Source organism: Lonchura striata, chromosome 3, assembly GCF_046129695.1.
Source record: "Lonchura striata isolate bLonStr1 chromosome 3, bLonStr1.mat, whole genome shotgun sequence".
NCBI classification, from domain to species: domain Eukaryota; kingdom Metazoa; phylum Chordata; class Aves; order Passeriformes; family Estrildidae; genus Lonchura; species Lonchura striata.
The window spans coordinates 78,426,456-78,445,679 of NC_134605.1; the positions used below are offsets into that span (position 1 = coordinate 78,426,456).

At 37.2% G+C, this 19,224-nt stretch overlaps 1 protein-coding gene across 1 annotated transcript in view; it reads left to right on the forward strand.

The window, feature by feature from the left end:
- Positions 1–18,279, forward strand: part of RNGTT (RNA guanylyltransferase and 5'-phosphatase) — a 169,530-nt gene extending 151,251 nt beyond the window's left edge. The window contains exons 15-16 of the mRNA XM_021545647.2: positions 12,407–12,530; positions 15,442–18,279. Of these exons, the coding sequence (XP_021401322.1) occupies positions 12,407–12,530; positions 15,442–15,605 (288 nt within the window). The 3' untranslated portion in view covers positions 15,606–18,279. The remainder of the gene's footprint in view (positions 1–12,406; positions 12,531–15,441) is intronic.
- The last annotated feature ends 945 nt before the right edge of the window (positions 18,280–19,224 follow it).

The following is a 19,224-nucleotide window of genomic DNA, read 5'->3' on the forward strand; positions in this document are numbered from 1 at the left end:
CAAGTTAACTTATACACATTACAAGTGTATAAGAAAACACTTTGATATTATTGCATAACAGATTTACAGAGTTGCCATTGCTGTTACTTTGTTTTTCTTTCTCTTTTCTTATTTCTGTTCTTCTAGGGAAGACCCTTCAAGGATTTTTTGTTTTTTTTCTGGATGGAAGTCTTAGAGTCACTGGCTCTCTGTAGAAAGTGCTTATGATGTTACTTGAAATACTATTACATCATGTGGAAAGCAAAACAAATGTTTTTAGCCATATTTTTTAGGGAACCAAAGCTGTTTTCATCCTGGGCCTTAGTAGGGGAGGACAGCAGCTCAAACAAAAGTGTAACACTTGAGCAGAGCATTCAAATTAGGCTTACAATTCTGGGGAATTTAAGAATTGGCCCATGCAGAGATCATTGCAGAAAACAACTTTATGACAAAGGTTTTCTTGGAGATGTCATATGGTTAGAAAACTCAAGAGACTTTCCTTGGCTTTGCTTGCCATAGCTTTTGCAGACTAAGTGGGTGAAGTTATTTCATGAAAAAAGAATGATGACTTTAATGATGACTATAATAACAAAATGCATGGACAAAACTGTGAAAATGTGCTCAGGTAGAGTGGGCTTTCCCAGATTTCCTATCTTCCAGGGCTTTGACAGGACCAGCTATTAAACCATTAATTATTTTGTTACCAGCACTTACCATTTGAAGTTGCAATCCCCTTTAGCTGACACTAAAAAAAAAACCTCATATACAGTCTTTATTCCTTTGTTTGGAAACACTGCTGCCCAAACAGACCAAGAAGTTTCTCTAACCAGACCTTGCAAAATCCATTGTATCTTCTGTAGCCAGTTGTGGTTCTTGAAAGTCCACGAATATTGTCCATTCCTCTGCCTCGTGATTACTGCAGTCTGTATTACCCCACCCCATATCTATTACTATGGTGTCCTGGGAAATCTGGCTTCCAAACTCTGCAGACTCATTAAAGACAAAGCATGGAAAGGAAAGAGGAGCTTGCAATGAAAGGTAAAGCAGTGATAATCCCTCTATAGCCTCATTTATCGACAAATTTGTGCCATTGATAGATTAGCCCTTGCTTACCTTTCTTTCAGCAGACTGACCTCATCAGCTGGCAGGCACCCTAAAACCCTTTGCAGTTACTGAGCCACAATTAACTTCTCTGTCGAGCCCCTTACATTCTGTAGGCCCACAATGATCAAGAAGACCTGTGTGCTTAAGATACTAGATTGTAGGTCAGATTATACATCATGTCATTAATTGCTTTTGAAGAAGAAGGAAAAAGCTTTCTGTGTCTTAAGCCTCAAAGCCAGTTAGGCTTTGAAGTTTAAAGGAAACCATTCAAGAAAGGGGAGGGAGTTCATGCCAGCTCAATACTATAAAGGCAAGTGAGAAGTGGGTTAGGGCAGTTGACTTTCACTACAGCACTTCCTTTGATCAAAGCTAATTTTTGAAAGTCTGCGTTAAGTCAGCAGCTATTAATCTTTTTGTTGTGGTGTATTATCTGTAATGGGAAAAAACGATTATTTTCCTCCTAATTGAAATCTTAAAAGGATGAAAAATCCCTAACATGACTTTTGCAGCTTTTTTTCCCAGCACATCTTTGCTTTATTATTTTGATGTCACAGCACTGCTGAGATTATTTTTGTTGTTGTTGTTATTGTTGTTTGGCTCCTGTTGGCTTTATGTTGTATATTATTGCAGTGTTCCATCCAGGCATTTATCAGCTTTCTCATTCAAGTGGTTCTAACAGTTGCCTAAAACTTGTCCTATTAAAACTAATTATTTACAAAAATATAGGTAGAATCAGCAGAGTTGTGAAATCCAACCTCAACAGTTAGGTGTAAGAATGCCTCCTCAAAATTGCAGGGTTTTAAAAATCATTGTAATTTGACTTTTCTTGTCATGTATTACAAAAATTAAAGTTTGTACTCTCTTATTGTCATGGTTTAAGTCCATCCAGCATCCAAGTTCCATTCAGCCACTCACTCACTCACTCACTCACTCCCTCAGCATCAGAACCTGGGAAAGAATAGGGAGCGTAAAGGTAGAAAACTCATTAATTGAGATAGAGACAGTTTAATAGGGAAGGCAAGAGTTATGCACGTGAGCAAAGCAAGGAATGAATTCCCTACTTCCTATGGGCATGTGGTTGTTCAGCCATCCCCAGTCATCCCCTGTTCCTCCCAAGCTCCCCCCAGCGTACTCCCCATCAGCCTGGCAGTACAAAAATCAGAAGAGGCTTTGGCTCTGTGTCTCCATGTCATCATCACTGTGTTCAGCACAAATCCAAAACACGGTCCCACACCAGCCACTGTGAAGAAAGTTAATGCTACTCCAGCCAAAACCAGCACAAATATATAATACAAATATAAAACCTGAAAATTTCATTAAAAGATGCTATTCTGCTGTAAGAGACTTCTCTGATTTCAAGATCTGACATTTGTCTAAAAAAGTATTACATGTACTATGAAAAAGCTACAATGAGCAAGACAGAGCTCTGTTCTCTGGCTCAGCACTCTGGTTCTTAGGAGACTTGGCTAATGACAAACCATTCAGTCTAATGGAGTAGATGGGGAACAAAAGAATTTCTATTTCCTATGAGTTCTGTAAATCTCTCTATGTTCTAGTGTCAGATTTGTGAGTAACTACGAATTGCCTCTGAAATTTATGAAGAAAAAAGTTACTGTTTTTATAAATATGTTCTAGGCAAAAACAGAAACATATTAAATATGGGAGATTAAAAGCAATTTTGCTGTTTCTGATCTTAGTTTATCTGCACATTCTCTCTGTACAATCCCAATGTTTTCAAGTATTAATAGGTTTCTAGATGTTGAAAACATTTATAAATTTATAATCTTGCTCCCTACCCTCACTTTTCTAATAATGCTTGCATAGTGTGTTGAATAATTTACATACCACTTAGATACCCATATTTGATAAAGTCAATATGCCAAATTCAGGCTCCAATGATATATTCCTTTGTTTGTCTTCTATAGTGCAAAATACAAAGTAAAATTTTGATTATATCTTTCTTAATGTTGTTTTTCAGTAACGTTCTGAGGTAAAGATATTTGAACCATGAGGGAAGCAGATCTGCTAACCAGTTTGGGCTTTGTTAGGCAGTGAAGTAGACATATGAATATATTACATATGATTATCATAAAATTAGGGCCTGGAAATGGAACAGTCATGCTGCTGCATTTTAGACAGTACATTTATAATAAGCTGTAATAAGGTAAACACTTTGAATGGATATAAGAAGAGGCATTACTTGTGATCACAAATGTGTGTTCAGTTCATGCTTTTGAAGCTCAATTTAACACAGCAAACAAATTTCCTTATAGTGTTGACACAGTTGTTCTCAGTGGTGAATTTTGATTTATGGGGAAAAAACTTTAAGCAAGTGTTTATTTGGGATCTAAATGGAAGAAAAGAATATGATTCTTAATGGCTGTAATTTGAAAGGTGTCTGTTGTTATGAGTAAAAGTGGGTTTAAAAGACTTGATACTTTGGATTTTAGTTTAAATTTCTTTTGGTGTATTCTGATATGATTTGGCATCTTTCTGAAAGAGTATAAAGCCATGGTTTCTAGAGAACATTTCAGAAGCCAAATAAGAGATAACAAGAATAAGGTTTAAGGCCAAATCCTGATGGCCCTAGTGTCTAATTGATCTTCTGAAGCTGCTCAAAGGCATATAATTTACAAGGATAAGAGCTTGTAGAGCTGGATCTCACATAAATAATCATCAGATAGTGTCTGAGCTTGTAAAAGTAGTTTTTTCTTCCATAGAAAGGCTGCTGGGAAGCTCTTGATCACCCAGCCCTGTGGAGTCTCCCTCTAATCCATCCCTGGTTGTGTGACAGCAAGTGACAGAATCCCTTGTAGGGTGTAAGAAGTACAGGTAAAACAAGACTAACTTAGACTCCCACAGTAGCAAGAGCTTGGGTACAGATGAGCAGATGAAAAACAGTAATATGAGAAAGTACCCTGTAAAATCAATGTGTGAGAAGCACAAACATTTGTCTGGAAATCCATCCTATTGGAGGTGTACTCCAGCATGTGAAAGGCAGCAAATGTCAGAAAAACTCCTCGCCCTATTATGACACAATCACCTAAGTTCTCTTTCATTTAATTTGAGGTATAGGAATAGTGTTGCCAAAGCGATTATAAAATAGTGATAGCATTGTTTTGTCTCTAAAAATCTTGTTTGGGTTTCTATTGATAAATTATTAACAAGATTTCAGCTTCCCTGTGTCACAAGATTTCTTGGTAGCATGAGGTATCTGAGGGGTAATTAAGATTGGGTTTAGAGAACCTAATGGGGGGTAAATGCTTTCCCTGTGGTGTGGCCACAAACTATCTCTTTCTTCCCCATTTGCAAACTGAGAATAATAAGCCTTAAGAATTAATAATTTATGAATGGGCTAAATGGTGTTTTCAAACTATATTCTTTACTAGTAATGTTTAACTCTTGTCTCCTGGATCTTTGTGTCTCATTATGTAGCACTCCCTGTTTGGGGCAGGCTCCCTTTTGCAAAAGCAGTCTGAGTGAACAAAGCACAAATGAGGGTTAAGACTGGCTTTCACAAGATAGATCATGGCAAGCAGAGGTACAGTCCTCAAAATGTATCAGGCTGTGAGTGAAATATTTTCTCACAGAATCGTTTCTATATTATTATTTCAGCTTTTGTTTTGCCAGATTGCACTGTATATCCTTGTTCTCTGGTGGGGTGGCTTTTTCTTCAGAAACCTCCTGTGAATTCTGTGTCCTTCACTGAAGGGTTTTGATGGGTTTTTTTTTGGTTTGGTATTTTTTTGGGAGGGGGTTGTTTGGTTTTTTTGTTGCTGTTGTTGTTTATTTGTTTTTTGCATAACCTGCTGAACAGTTTTGCGGTTTGCTGTGGCATTTTACTACTATGCTTGCATCTGCCTTTGGAACTTAAAACATTTTCAAGTTTCAGTACTGTATCCAGGGATTATTATTATTATTAGCACAATTATTTATGATGTGCCAAAACCAAGGTAGCTATCTTTGGCCTCTGCAAAGTTACCCCAGGTGCTTGCAGAGCATTGTTTTTACCTCTTCCTACAAATTCATGAGCTGTAGAGCAAGTGAAGCTCTGTTTGCACCAATTGCACATCCTCTCTGTGCCAACTTGCTTTGAGAGCTCTGTTGCTGCTCCCTTAATGCCTGGGTGTTTCTGCAGTTCCCCTGAGAATTTCTTGCTCTTTCATCAGCATGCTGAGGGTCAGAATTATATGAGCTGCTTTTTCAACAAGACTTTATTTTAGAACTCATCACAGCAGAGCTATGCCAAGTTCACAAATCCTCAGCACAGAATTCTTCCATTTCTCAGTTTTCACAGGAGACATACAGATTTTTTTTCTTTAATCCAGAGACCTGTGATAATTAGAGTGCAGGGGAAACAGATATCAATCTAGGAAAACAATCATTTATTACTTTGTTTCATTCAATTCTTCAAGATGTGTATGGACACCCATATCTCTGTATCCCATTCTTGATGATTAAAAGTAAATAGGATTTTTTAAAGCTTTAGAGTTATCTCAGGAATTAGGTGGATATGGCAATGTTTAGGAGGAAGTTCAGCTGCTCTTTGAGTAATGTAGATGTCTGAGCTATAATGCCCGAAAGTGTTCAAAGAGTTTATTAGTTTGCTGTGGCAAATGGCTTTACCATTGAGTGAAGTGAGACATATAAAAGTATTAAAAAAAAAAATCTAGAAGAGTGGTCATTGAGCAAAACATTTGTGCAAACACATGTCTATTTCCACATCCTGCTTTCTCATAGACACCAGTGTGTTCCTCTGACAGTCCAAAGTGAAGCTCAGGAAAACTTTGGTTTCTTACAGATAGTTCAGATTGTGTTGCAAGGTAAGGTGTACAGGAGACCTTCCAGGATACATTAAGAAATCTATTTCCAGCTGGCACTGAAAGTCATTAAACTTGTAATATCACTAATAAGAGGAAAGCTTTTTATTTCTGGTGCTTTCATCTGTCACTTGCCAGGCAAAACCCCAGGACTCCAACCATTATATGTATCAGAAAACAGTATCCATATTTTTAATTGCTACATGTAAAAATGAGAAATTCTTTCAGAAAATATTATATGTTAAAAAAAATACTAAATCATGAACTGAGAGTACTAGACACTGGAAGTGAGAAACAAACAAACAAACAAATCCACAATTTCTTCATTCTTGTAATTTGGAAATTATTTTTCTTCTTTGCTGTTCCCGTGATTCTACATTACTTTGTGATTTACATTAACATTGCGATTTAATGAAGATGAACAAAAGTGCTAAAATTTTATATTTCTTAATATTCTTTTTCAGGAATTACATCTCTAAATTGGAGCATTTCTGTTTCCTATTTACGTAGGAAGCAGCATAGTTATACTTAGAAGGCTTTATTAATGTTAAATAACCATCTCAGCTGCATTGTGTTTACCCAAGCTGATAACCATTTGTTGGGTAATACATTCCTTAAAAAGGAAACACAATCAGTATGTTTAGTTTAGCAAGAAATCTATGGTTTGATAAACTAATCTCTTAAACTGTATAAAGAAATAGATATTAAGCTGCATTACAAAATCTGTTTGGGCTCGAGCAAAACTGCAAAGCAGATTAACTGATAACTTTTTCCAGCAGACAGTATTCACGTGGTTCAGTATACACAACATATGTGAACAGGCATTTAGTAGCCATGCAATTTGTAAATTTTTTATTCTTTGTGAAGTTTGACTATGAAAAGCATGAGGTACTTTATGTGAATGGGCAAAAAACTTCTTCCAAAGCATCTGAACAAACAGGCCAAGAGTTAGGAAGAAGCACTGAATGAACAGCTTGGCATCTGTTTTTGGTGCTGGTCTGGGCCCTGTAGGTGCTGGGGGCTCTAGTAACTTCATGCCTACTGACTTTCTCAGATGTTCTTACTCAAGTGATTAGAATTTCTTATATTTGTGACCTCACCAGCAATCACATGTAAGAGTGCTTTTAAAGGATCCCTATTTCTTACACTTCCTTTCCTCTCAGTTGCCTTGGTTTGGCATGAATGTCCTTGGAGTTTGTCACCTTTAAGTGTTTGGTCTTTAAAAAGATCTTGCTTTGAGTTTGGTTTATCTTTCTATCTTCAGAAGCTGTTTGATTTTGTTACAGATGCTTCTTTATTTTTTCTGTCTCCATCTTATTCCTTCAAAGTCTTGACCCCTTTTGTTTCCTCAGATTCCCATGTAATTCTTCCTTTTGTTCCCTAACTGTTATGATTGCATCTCCCTGGTCTTCAGATCTTGCCTTACTGCTGTGGAGTCATAGTACCAGTGGGCAGCTTAATTCTCCCCTTGTCTTGGACATTCAAAACCACTGGGGAAGTTTGGAAATCATCTCTCGTACTTTGCAGTTGAAGGCAGTCACAGCGTTGGAGACTAATCCAAACATTGGAATTTGAAGGTGGTGTTTTGCTATAGAGGTTTTGTTTACTAGACTGTCATTTGTGGCTGAGTATATCCCAATACCCTTAGGACAGGGAGCTCACACATTTCATGGTTTTGGACAGTTCTTACAAGAATGTGATTTATCTTTGTAGGGTGACCTCCTAGGGGAGGTATGGGACTCCAGTTCTCCTGCCGTTAGAGACTGGGAAGTATCCAAAAGGTTTCTCCTTCATAACCACACAGCTGATAATTTATTTTGGGATGTGCCTCTTCTGTTTGTTTGTTCGCTTTGGCTGTGGGAATGTATCCTAATGGAGAAAATATGATATCAGCAAGAGAAGGAATTACTTTCTAGGCCCTTATGTATCAGCTCTAAACTTTTCTCGCCTCCAGGCATTGGAACTTATGTTTAAAAAAACAAAACAAACAGTTTGTGTATTTGAGCATATAAAAAAGAAATGCCTTCATTGCTCATGCTAGCTATAAAAAGGCAGATTCTTCTTAGAAAATAGAAACCCATTGCATTTAGAATCCATCTTGCCTTTATATTATGATTCATTTTACTTTTTAATTCTCTATTTGAAAATAACGATGTTTTTAATTTTGTAAGACTTCAACAGCTGCTTTTGCTCATTTTTTCTCTCTTGTAAGTGAAGGTTTTCTGCATCTACTATTATGATATTTTCTTCTGAGACATTAAAAATTGGCGGATGACTAGGGGTGTGGAGTAAGAATAGAAACTGGTAAATTAAAGAATGTTTTTCAATCTGTGTTTGTTAATGGGGAAAAGTGCAGCAAAAAGGCATTTAAAGGGAAAAAATTGAAATAGAATGTTTTAAGATTTTGCTTACAAGCATCACTTTCTTTTAAGAAGATTATTTACTAAACTGGAATAATTTCAAATGCTTTGAAAAAAACATAAGCATATGGAAACATAAGGCTTCTTTCAGCCAAGTGTCCATTTATTTAAAAACTTGTCTCCTTTTTTCTTTCTAAAGAACTTGAAAATGGGGAAAGTAGATGCATTTGTAAAGTTCAGCCTGTCCATTGTAGACATGCTTTCTGAAATACTAACTTAATTCCCTTAAAACCTAAATTTGCATTGTTAGTGCCTCTTATGTACAGTAGGAGCTTGCCTAGGAATTTCATTCTCCTTTGGGGTTAAGGGTGATGAGACTAATGTTTGAGTGGAATGATGATCAGTCTGACAGTCAGGTGCCCTGTGGGGAGACACAGAAAAGCTTTGGCTGCTGGTAGTCAGCAGAGATAGTAAAGGCATCTTCATGAGACTGGAGAAAATATTCCATTTACATTCAATTTAAATGGGTTCTTCTCTTTCTCAGCTGGATATATTAGAGTTTTTTTCACATTTTGCTCTTATTTAACATAAACTGTGGCTGCATGTTACTCATCTCAAAATGACTCTGTTATTCAGGTACACAAGGAAATTTGAAATGGGTTAGATATTTTAATTTTTTAAAATATATTTTTATTTTGTTTCAGAACATAGGCGATAGAAGGAGCCTGGAAAATTTGACATTTCCTAAGCCTTAACTGTCTTCATTCTTAGAAAAAGCTTATGCCACTGAAGTTCTTCCCAGTGAATGGCCCAGATTATATTGGGGGAAGCCTTTCTCGGTAGGGAGGGGAAGATACAATCATGTTATCTGACATTCTTAGGCAATTGTGTTGTATTACATCAGTCTGATTTGATACTGCACTATTGCTGAAATGGGGATGCAACTCAAGCCTGTTTTTTTTCAGTCACACCTTGCAGACTAGTAGTAATGTACTGAATCATCCAAAAGGATGCTCCTCTGTGTTTTTGGAAATTACTTCTGTTGGGCAAATAGGTTCGTTCCTGATAATTAGATCAACTACAGGCAGGAATGCTGAATATTGCTGCTGCTGAACAATTTCCTTCTTCTTGAAAAGAAATAAGTGTACAAGTTGGTGTTTGTCCTTGCCCAGGACACATTTGTTGCCCAGACCAGTGCTACTGTTCCGATGTAGACCACCTCTGACAGCCCCTTGTCCAAGACTTGATCCTTTGGGATTCTAATTCTGACTGGCTGTCTGAAAATAGGCTAAAGAATAAATGTTTAATTAAGGAAGGCTCCATGGAGTCCTTAGTGTGGTGGGAGTTTCTGTCTTGAAATTGCTGAATGCTCGCACAAGGCCTTTTATCAACAGTATGGCAGAAGCACTGGCACTGTACCAGCACTGAGGATAAGCATTTTGCTTGAGAACTGCCATAATTCCTAATTGACCTTCTGTGATGCACTAGAAGCTAGAAGAAATACCTCTCAGGAAGAGAAGTGGTGGTGCATTATTCAAATACTGTTATGGACTGTAATTTTTAAAGGGAAGAAGGAGGGATGAACACACTGCAAAGGGAGAACTGAGAAGACACTGTGCTGAGGAGCTGAGAATTAATTCCCAAAGGGAAGGAATTTCTAGACAGTTAAGTTTGATGGTTTCCCTGTCCCACTTTGAGTCTGAAATACAAGATAGTAGCATATGCATGGTAGGTAGATGTAAGGTGTGAAATATGGATACAAGAATCACTGCAGCCTTGTTCAGTCTTTTGTATAAACAGTGCCCATTTAGAAGTCTACTAAGATGCAATAGTGGAAGAGGGGTTTTAATACTGAAAGTGTGTTTTGCTCAGAGTATGTGTAGTCTTAATCAAATGTTCAGCAGTTGCTAAAAGGTTATTTTACATTAGAATAAGTATGAGACTTATATATATATATATATATATAAGACTAAGGTCACTTAACAAAATACAGGAAATAGTAAGTGCTGTATTTCTTCCTTTGTAAAGTAATTACTACAACATGCAACCATTAAAGGCTGTGATCACCAGTTTTCTAATGGGAAAATTAATTTAGGTCAGTGCTTTGGCAGGTGTTCATATTTTGTGGAAAGATCCATCTTCCAGATTGCTAATGAATGGCCAAGCAAGTCTCTCGATAGTTAATAATATTGCTTAATTGCCACAGTCAGATAAAGCTACCATCTAATTTATTACTATTCCCAGCATCTGAACACTAGAAGAATGATAAGCCATGAGAAAACCTTATGAGGTGGGTGGTTAGTTGAAGTCATTACTTGCAATTTTATACATTTCCTTCTCTATCAGGTGATCTTTCTAGTATTTCCCTGCTTTTGCAGAAAATCGGACATGTGGCCATACCCCCTGCTGCCCCCACTTCCACTTGGCAGCTGTTTTCAAAATAATCCCAAGGCACTGCACAGCCAGGAGTTTTTTCCTGGGTTTATGTATCCATAGTACACTGGAAAAGGATGTTGTGTTTTCTTACATACACCTAATGAAACATAATGCATCCATAAACACGTGTCAGTCAAACCTGTGGACTGCATGTAGCTTTTCAGTGGAAGAAGTGCAGTGGTGTGTAGAGCATTTTGCAAATGAAAAGGTTGCTAATCTGAGCAATCTAATGGTCAACAGAAGACATAAACTCCACTTAAGTAGTAAATAATTTGAGGAAAAAAAGTCTTTGCATGTGGAGGAATGGATAAAGAATAGTGTGTGGCATGAAGACCTGACTAACTCTGTCAGTCCTACAGCAGGACAGGACTCAGTTGTGAGTTTCACAACATTTTCTTAAAATTCCATTTCACTTGACAAGTAGAATCCTCGGGCTCCTTTTCCAGGAGTGAACACAAGTATTCAGATTAAACACCAACAATGTTAGAATTCTGCTTATCAAATCTTGTACTGTACATTATAGGAGGACTTGATCTATGCTCAGAACCATTTCCTTAATTAATTGTCTTTATCTGGGAGTTAATGGAAAAGGGGGGTCATGGTTTTTCCCCCTGTATGTGCTATTAAGCTGTCTGGAGACAGCTATGGCCTTTTTCAAATCTGCATCTCTCTGTCAGCAGTAAATTCCCGTGTCACTGCTCAGGAGCAAGTAGTCAACAGAGGTGAAAAATTATGCTAATGAATTGCTATAACCACCTCCTTTTTATGAGAGCACTTACGCATAAGATCCTGAATCCAAAGTGTTACATTACCTTCTACAGCTTTTTATTGGTAAACTATAGCAACTAAACACAGCTAGCAGTTAAATACAGCTTCATACTGCTGAAGAGGCTCTTTGGAGCAAAGTGAAGTATATGGGTAAAATTGTTAAAGCGTTGGATAAGGTTCTCAGGTTACCATGGCTACATGAAAATTTTTGCATTGTATCATAGATTAGGATGCATAGGATGAAGTAGCCAAAACAACTATGAGGTCCAATGCATATAAACTACATTTCCAAACCACACAGTGTTGCCAAATAGAAAGACAAATAGCTCAGGCTGCTGACAAATCTATGAATCAATAAAGAGAGGCCTGAAGGAGATTTAGAATATATGCCATTTGAAAGTCTGCATTATTTTGAAGTTACAATCTTAATTTTTAAAGAAAAATTAAAAAAAAAAAAAGGAAGAAAAGAAAAAAACTCAGACATGTAAAGAGTGAAATAATTTTTTGTAATCCTTTTCCAGTATTGAAATCTGACATTTTGCTGTGAGACCTTCAACAAAGAAGGTTGATGAAACATGGATAATACATTTTGTGCACTTAGGCTGGCAGTAGCACTTAAACTGGAAGCAGTTTATTCCCATGGAAACCTATTTGCATTTGGGCCAGAAGTGACTTTTTTCCCCCTCTGCTAGCACTGCTGATGTTTTAGCATAATATAATTGCTGAATATTGACAGCATATTTGAAAAGTATTTTTTAAATGTTAAGTAGCTGAGCATATGTAAAATGGAGATGTAGTCTGTGCAATTTTTTTGTGTAGGATGGAGGCATATTGCTGAAAAATGCAGGGCAGCTTCTGATCTTCTATTATTTATGCCTAAAAGAAAGAAAAAAATGTGAATTAAAATATGTTTATCCTAAACAATTTTTTTTTATACAGGTGACAAAAGAACTCAAACAGTACGACAACAAAATTATAGAGTGCAAGTTTGAGAACAACAGCTGGGTCTTCATGAGACAGAGGATAGACAAAAGCTTTCCAAATGCCTACAGCACTGCCATGGGTGAGTAGAACAATTTTCTTTAGAAATTTCTCAGGCTAAAATTTTAATGTTTTACCTCTGTTCAGTTTTAAGTACAAAAGGCACTCTGTGTTTTCATTCATGGTCTGAGTCTTGACTCCCCTAACTTATTAAAGTAATGCCTCATCTTGCAAATGCTTATGTCATCACTAGTTTTCAGATAGCATGAATCCTCTGGCTGCAAGGTTATTTGATGAAGTCAGTCAAACCAATACTCTGATGCAGAATTTAACAGGTAATACACAGTGAAGTGCCTAAGTCTTTGCAGAACTGCAAACACTTGTGCAAAGATGACTTTAAATGGCAGGGCATGCCTTTCAAGTCAGAGCCAAGAAAGTTTTTATTTACAGTAGCATCACTTCAGTTGACATCAGTGCCTAGTGTTGTTTTGGCTTGATGGGATATAATGCAAACTGGCACATTATGAGTTGAATTAGTTAAACAAAAAATCCATTATAATGCCAAAATCATTATTTGGCAGATGGGCTAGAAAATTAATAGGAGAAAAATGTCATCTTGAGTTTCAACAATAGTTACACAAACAATGGAGCAGGGAAACTAATGAAAGGTTTATATTTATGCAGCATTGCGAAACTTTTATGTTCCTCTACCAAAAAGTTTTTGGCCAAATATTGTAAATTAAAGGATGATATATACCTTGAGGTGAAGTGTAAGAGTTTTAATATAAGTGTGTGCAAGACTGAATAGCAATAAACATATTGACACTAACTTTTGTTAAGTGCCAAAATTTAATCATATTTAAGACTATGCTAATTACTAGTTCTGATGTAGGATTTTCTCTAGACCCTTCTACTTGTATTTCTGCCTGAGCAGTGAGTAGATTTTCTTTAATAAACACAATGTGGTCATTTTGCTAGGAGATAATAAATCTATTGGCACCTTAGGGAACCAGTACAGAATGTTGCTGAAATACTTGCTGAGCAGTCCTGTCAGGAAAGAGGAATGGACCACAAAAGTCATATACAATGACATTTAGGTCATTGTGACCATGACCTAAATTTTCCTTCTCTGGTTCACCTTAGTGTTTAGGTCATTGTGACCATGACCTAAATTTTCCTTCTCTGGTTCACCTTAGTGTTTCAATAGTTAGTTTTCCCTGGAGGGTTTTTTTTGGAGTTTTTTTTTTGTTTGTTTGTTTGTTTGTTTGTTTTGTTGTTTTTTTTTTTTTTTTTTTTGTTTTGTGTTTTTTTTTTGTGTGTGGTTTTTTGGGAGTTATTTGTTTTTGGTTTTGTTTTTATTTTTGGCTTTTTTTTATGAATAGCATATTCTTCTTTCCTTTATTCGTAAGAGCATATGTATTTATCTGTTCTCATTTTCTCCATTTGTAGAGCAGTTTTGTTATTCTTGACCTTTTTTTCTCCCAAAGCACAGTGAACTTCCTAAAAATTAAAATGAAAAGAAATTAAATGCTACAGGAAGAATTTTTAGGATATATTTCAGATTTTCTATAGGAATTTTCAGAACAGAAAGTTTTCTTTTGTCTTTGAGTTTTCACTTTTGATCATTTTTCAAAATCTCCAAAAGTTATACTTTAGTCATTTGAGACTTTTTCTCTATCCTCTCTCCTCTATAAGCTTTCTCTTGATGAAAAATGCTATTTATTTTTCACCATGGTTGAAATAGCAGCAAAATAAGCATCTGTCTGAATCTTGCTTTTGGACTTGGTTACCTTTCAAATTGAAAACAGGAGGTCTTTTTGAGTGATTAAGCTAAGGCAGCACTCAAAAGTTGATACACCATTTATGTGAGTTACTGTTACACCAGTTACATGAGTTATGCCAGTTGCCGTGAGACTGGAATTCTGTTCCTAAATTAATGGTAATTGTAATGCTTCCCAACTGTTAAAGTCAAATACTGTGCAACTCTTAAACCACGTTTTCACCAAAAATAGTGAGATAATTGAAAATAATTCTAGAAAGGTGCTTTATTAATTGCGAAGTAATCATTGGTTCTGGTGTTCTGCAGGAAAAGAAAGGAATTTTGTTGAGAATAATTGTTATTCATAACAATGCTACACTGCAAATACATTTTAAGGAGTCCTAACATTTAGTGCTCTAGGGGGTCAGTAGATTGTTTTGCATGGAAATTGCATCCTTACTGTGGCCAGCCCTTACATGCTATCAATTACCCCCTAATCATTTTGTGCTTTCTTCCAAGATAGTTGTAGGATACCCACTTAATTTCATGCTCCTTTTTTCCTTTTTTTTTCTCCTCCAAGTCTCTCAGGAGGATTAATTAGAGGAATACAAAGTTACGTAGGAAGGCATTAAAAAATACTTCATTTGTTTAAAGAGATGTAAGCCTATTTATTTGTTCGATAAAATCCCATGGACCATGACTTACAAACTGTGGTCTGGGGAGTTGTGTTAAGTGCCCCAAGAGTGCCTGTACATGGTGTGCCATGGCCACCACGCAGCACCATGGCTGCTCCTCCATCATATAGTCTGGTATTCTAAACATGCCATTTGCTTGGTATCAAGTCTTTCTGTCCCATGAAGGTGTATGGGTGAAAAAAAAAAGGACTATGCATTGCAGGTTTAGGGTATTTATAGCACTTACTGGTGAAAAAAAAGTTGTCAGTTCTTGGTGGTTTTATAGTTGCTTCAGGAAGCCTTAGACACACATGTGCCTTTAGTTTGTTTTAGAAAGAGAGACTCCCATGGGAATAGAGGTCCACGGCATTGCTTTGCTCTCTGTGGGGGCAGAGCAGAGATTCGTGACTCCAGACACAACCGCCTTGTTAAAGCATGCGTTTAAGGCTTAATACTTGAGCCAGAGTATGTTGTTGTTTTGCCAAGAGGGGGTGAAGTTATTGAAGCGCCGACTAGAACAAATCAGTTTAGTTATATGAGAATGTGTTCTTTGTTCCCAGCTGTCTGCAACAGCATCCAGAATCCAGTGACGAAGGAGATGCTGTTTGAGTTCATTGACAGATGTGCAGCAGCTTCCCAAGGACAGCCGCGGAAGCACCACCTTGATCCTGACACTGAACTCATGCCACCCCCGCCGCCCAAAAGACCTCGTACCATAACATAGGGCCTTGCCAGGGGATTGTGTGTGCACAGTTCTCCACGAGGCGACATGCAAGTGTGGAGGCCAGGAAAACAGAGAGCTGGATTGCTCTAAATTCTCATGTGTGTTTTTTGAGTTTGGTTTTCATTTTGTTTTGTTTTTCTGAATTCCACTTACGAATGGACATTGTTTTGTAACTGAGAAATTCAACCTTACCTTATGGTATTTGAATTAAATTTCCAGAGGTTTAGACAAGAACCAAGTACAATGAAGTCAGTGGAAAGCTGCCTTGTTTATATATGGATCTCTTTTCACCTTTAATTTATAATGTCAGCAGTCTGGAACTGAGAAAATACTGGGATGCCGTACTTTTTAGGAGCTGTGTTTAAAAAAAGCAAAAGTGTTTGTTTTTTTTTTTTTTTTACTGTTGTTATTAAACTGACTGTGATTTGTCACCCATAGTATAACAGATCATCGTTTCCCTGCATTTTTGAGATTTGTCTTTAACAGCAAACAGCAATGTTGTTTGTGTTCTCTGTTGATTAAAAACTAAGTCGCCTTAGATTACTCTAATTTCGAAATTAGCTGAGTTTTTGTTGTTGAAATATTAAAAAAGCAAATTCTTCTTGTAAATAGCATCCCTTTGAAACAAGGGAATGTGCTAGATGTATGCTTTCTCCCCATGTTTGAACCTAATGCCAAATGTATAGTGGGCTGATTTTAGCTTTGCCTTGTTATCTGTAGATCAGAAATGTACCAAATCTTTAGTATTAAGGTCTCTGTTAAAGAGACTGTTTCTAGTACAGGGCTTAGTTCTCCACAGTGATACCATTGTAAATACTACTAAAAAGTACACATCACTGTGATATGCAAGAGTAATAAGCAGTGCTGATAATGAAGTCTTGCATCCAGGCACAAAATGGCAAAACAAATGCCAGGCAGCTCCTATGTAAAGGAGAAGGTAGTTTCAGTGGAAGAGAGCCACATCAGAGAGGAAGTCTCTTGATTTACATAATTGCAGGGCAAAAGTAAGTCATTGTGGGGCGGTGAATGAGTGTCCCAGGGAACAGGACACTCATTTTCAAAGACGGGGTTGGCTGTCCTGTGGCACTGTGCTCATCCTCTGGCTGACTTTCTTACCAGATGAAGAAGCACATGAATGCCCTAATGGCTTTTGTTGCAGCATACTGGCAGATGTTCATAATATTAGTTTTGAGAAGCTGCCGTCTGGATGTCTAAAGGAAGAGTTGTTCTGAGCTGGGATTAATTGGAAACCAAATGCAGGTTTTAAAGTTTGCTGTCCATTTATCAAGCAGGGATTGAATTGGCTTTTTCTATCATTTACTTAGTGTGTGAGTCATCCATGCATTCAGTAGTCTGATTAGTGAAGGTCATTAATTTGTTATAACTAAAATGCATTTCTGTTTAAATGAGTTTTCATGTTTGTAAACAAAATTTACTACTGGTTTGTTTTGTTTATTTCTATATGTAAACTTTATGACTTTGCTTTGTGGTGGCTTCTCTGGTTGTTTCAACCTGTTGTATAAATGCACACGGCATCATTTAGATGGCGTTCCTGGTTTCTCTTTCTGGGATATTCCATATGTGTTTTAGAGAACTGAAGGAGTTATATAAGTTACTTTTTATACTATGGTAAAACTTGAGGGGAAAAAATGCTTTCATCAAAGTTCTTTTTTTCAACTGTACATAGTTTCTGCACATTATCTATTGAAAAGATGTATCACCTATGCAAGATTGCAAAATGATCTCTTAAAAAGAGCCTTATTAATTTGATGTGAAAACCTATGCATCCTCTGTGCATCTTGCATTGAAACACACAGTTAATTATTTCTTTGCTCAGTATGAATAATTTCCCCCAGATTATACTTGTCAGAGAGATTGTCATAACATACACTTTGTCACTGATCTCCATGGTTCATGGCAATTGCAGTGTGTGCAATGATTACAGCCTTCTCCGTGAGGTTAGGACATTTCATTATTTTTAAGAATGTGTCCAGGTTATTTCCGTCTTTCTCCTTCCCAGCTCTTGCATCTTGTATTTCAACAAGATCTGGCTTCTGATTTACCTTTTACTTCAGAGCTGCAGCACTGCAAGCTGTCTTCCATGTGCATTCCACTAAGTCCATGTATGTGTTTTGGCCCTTGTATTTTGACAGTGTCTTTTTTCCCACTCTTGGTTTGAAATGGATATTTTGAAAGAGTAATGAATCTGAAAATATGCAGAGCTCCATGTTCACATTTGACTGTTGAACTCGTCTTGCACTGTGACCTGTAGCTTTTCAGAGAGCTAAATCACCTTTGCTTTTCTGGAAGGCGAGGCTTCTGGGCAAGGTTTGAATGAAGGTGGTGAAAACAAATGGACTTCCACTTGGACCAGATGAGTTTAATGCCATGAGAAATATAAACCTCCTTTCTCTGCTACTAGATATTCAAGAGATTGAAGCTAAAAAGCAAAGAAGAGCCTGTGCCAGGAAAATAATGATGATGATGAAAAACAATACCCTAACTTGTCTATTCTTTGGTGTACAGCATGATTTCATCCACTGTTTTGTCATTTGTTAAATATATAATTAAAATTTGGGTTCAGTGGAGTTTTCAGAAAATGTAAGTACATTCCTCTAAAAACCGTGTATTATGTATTTTAATAAAGTCAATGGTTTAAAATACTTTCCCTAAAGATGTATTTGGTTTTGATGCCTTTCCAGTGGTACTGGGGTACCAGTGCAAAGTACAAGGATGCCTCAGTGTTACTGTTGTTCAGTCCTCCAAGAAAATGGTCCACATTTTTCAGTGGCTTTTCTCTGAGGTAGGAGCTTCCCATCCCAGCAGTGGCCATGATTCATTGTGCCCTTTTAAAGTGCAATTTGATCTTGCTGCAAATAGAACCAGAAGGAAACCAATTGGTGCCTGAAGTACATAGTCTATGACAGGCTAATGTTGTGTAGCTTATCCATTCAGTGCTAAGTGCAGCTGCATCAAAAGTTGTGCAAGAGGTCTGTTGGAGTCTTCCCTGACAATTTATCATTGAGCGTAACCCTACAGCTGGTAGCTCACCTACTTGGATCAGCCCCTGGACTTGTATTGTAATAAGGCAGTTTCCTTTTTCAAGCTGCAGCTGTCTAGGTGGCACTTTTCAGGAGCTAAAAAGCCTATCTTGAATTTTATCATTTGTTTCTAATTAAGATCCTGCCTCCACTGCTGTTACGTTCTTGTTAATGTGTACAATTCTTGTTGTGTTTCTCTCAATCATTTCTGACTTTGTGGTGCTTCAGTGCAAATGCCAAAAAGATCTGACATTTGAGCACACCAGGAGGGGGGGTTTGGGAACTTCTCTATCCCCTGCTCAGTCCTCTGCTCTGTGTGTATTAAGGGGATTGATGTGCCTGGGCCAGCACGTCACACTGTGTAGTTTTTGTTGGCTTGGTTTTTCACTGGAGTAGTCCTTCAGGATCCCTGCTCCCCTGCATGGCAGCTCTTCACTTCTGTGCCTAAGAGGTGTGACTTTATATTTGCATAATGTGTAAGGCATAATTGTCTCTTACAATCTCAGAGTATTCTCAAAGGTGATGGCACAGCAAGGTAATTTCCTAGGATTCATCTATGCTCAGCAGAGAGAGAAAGG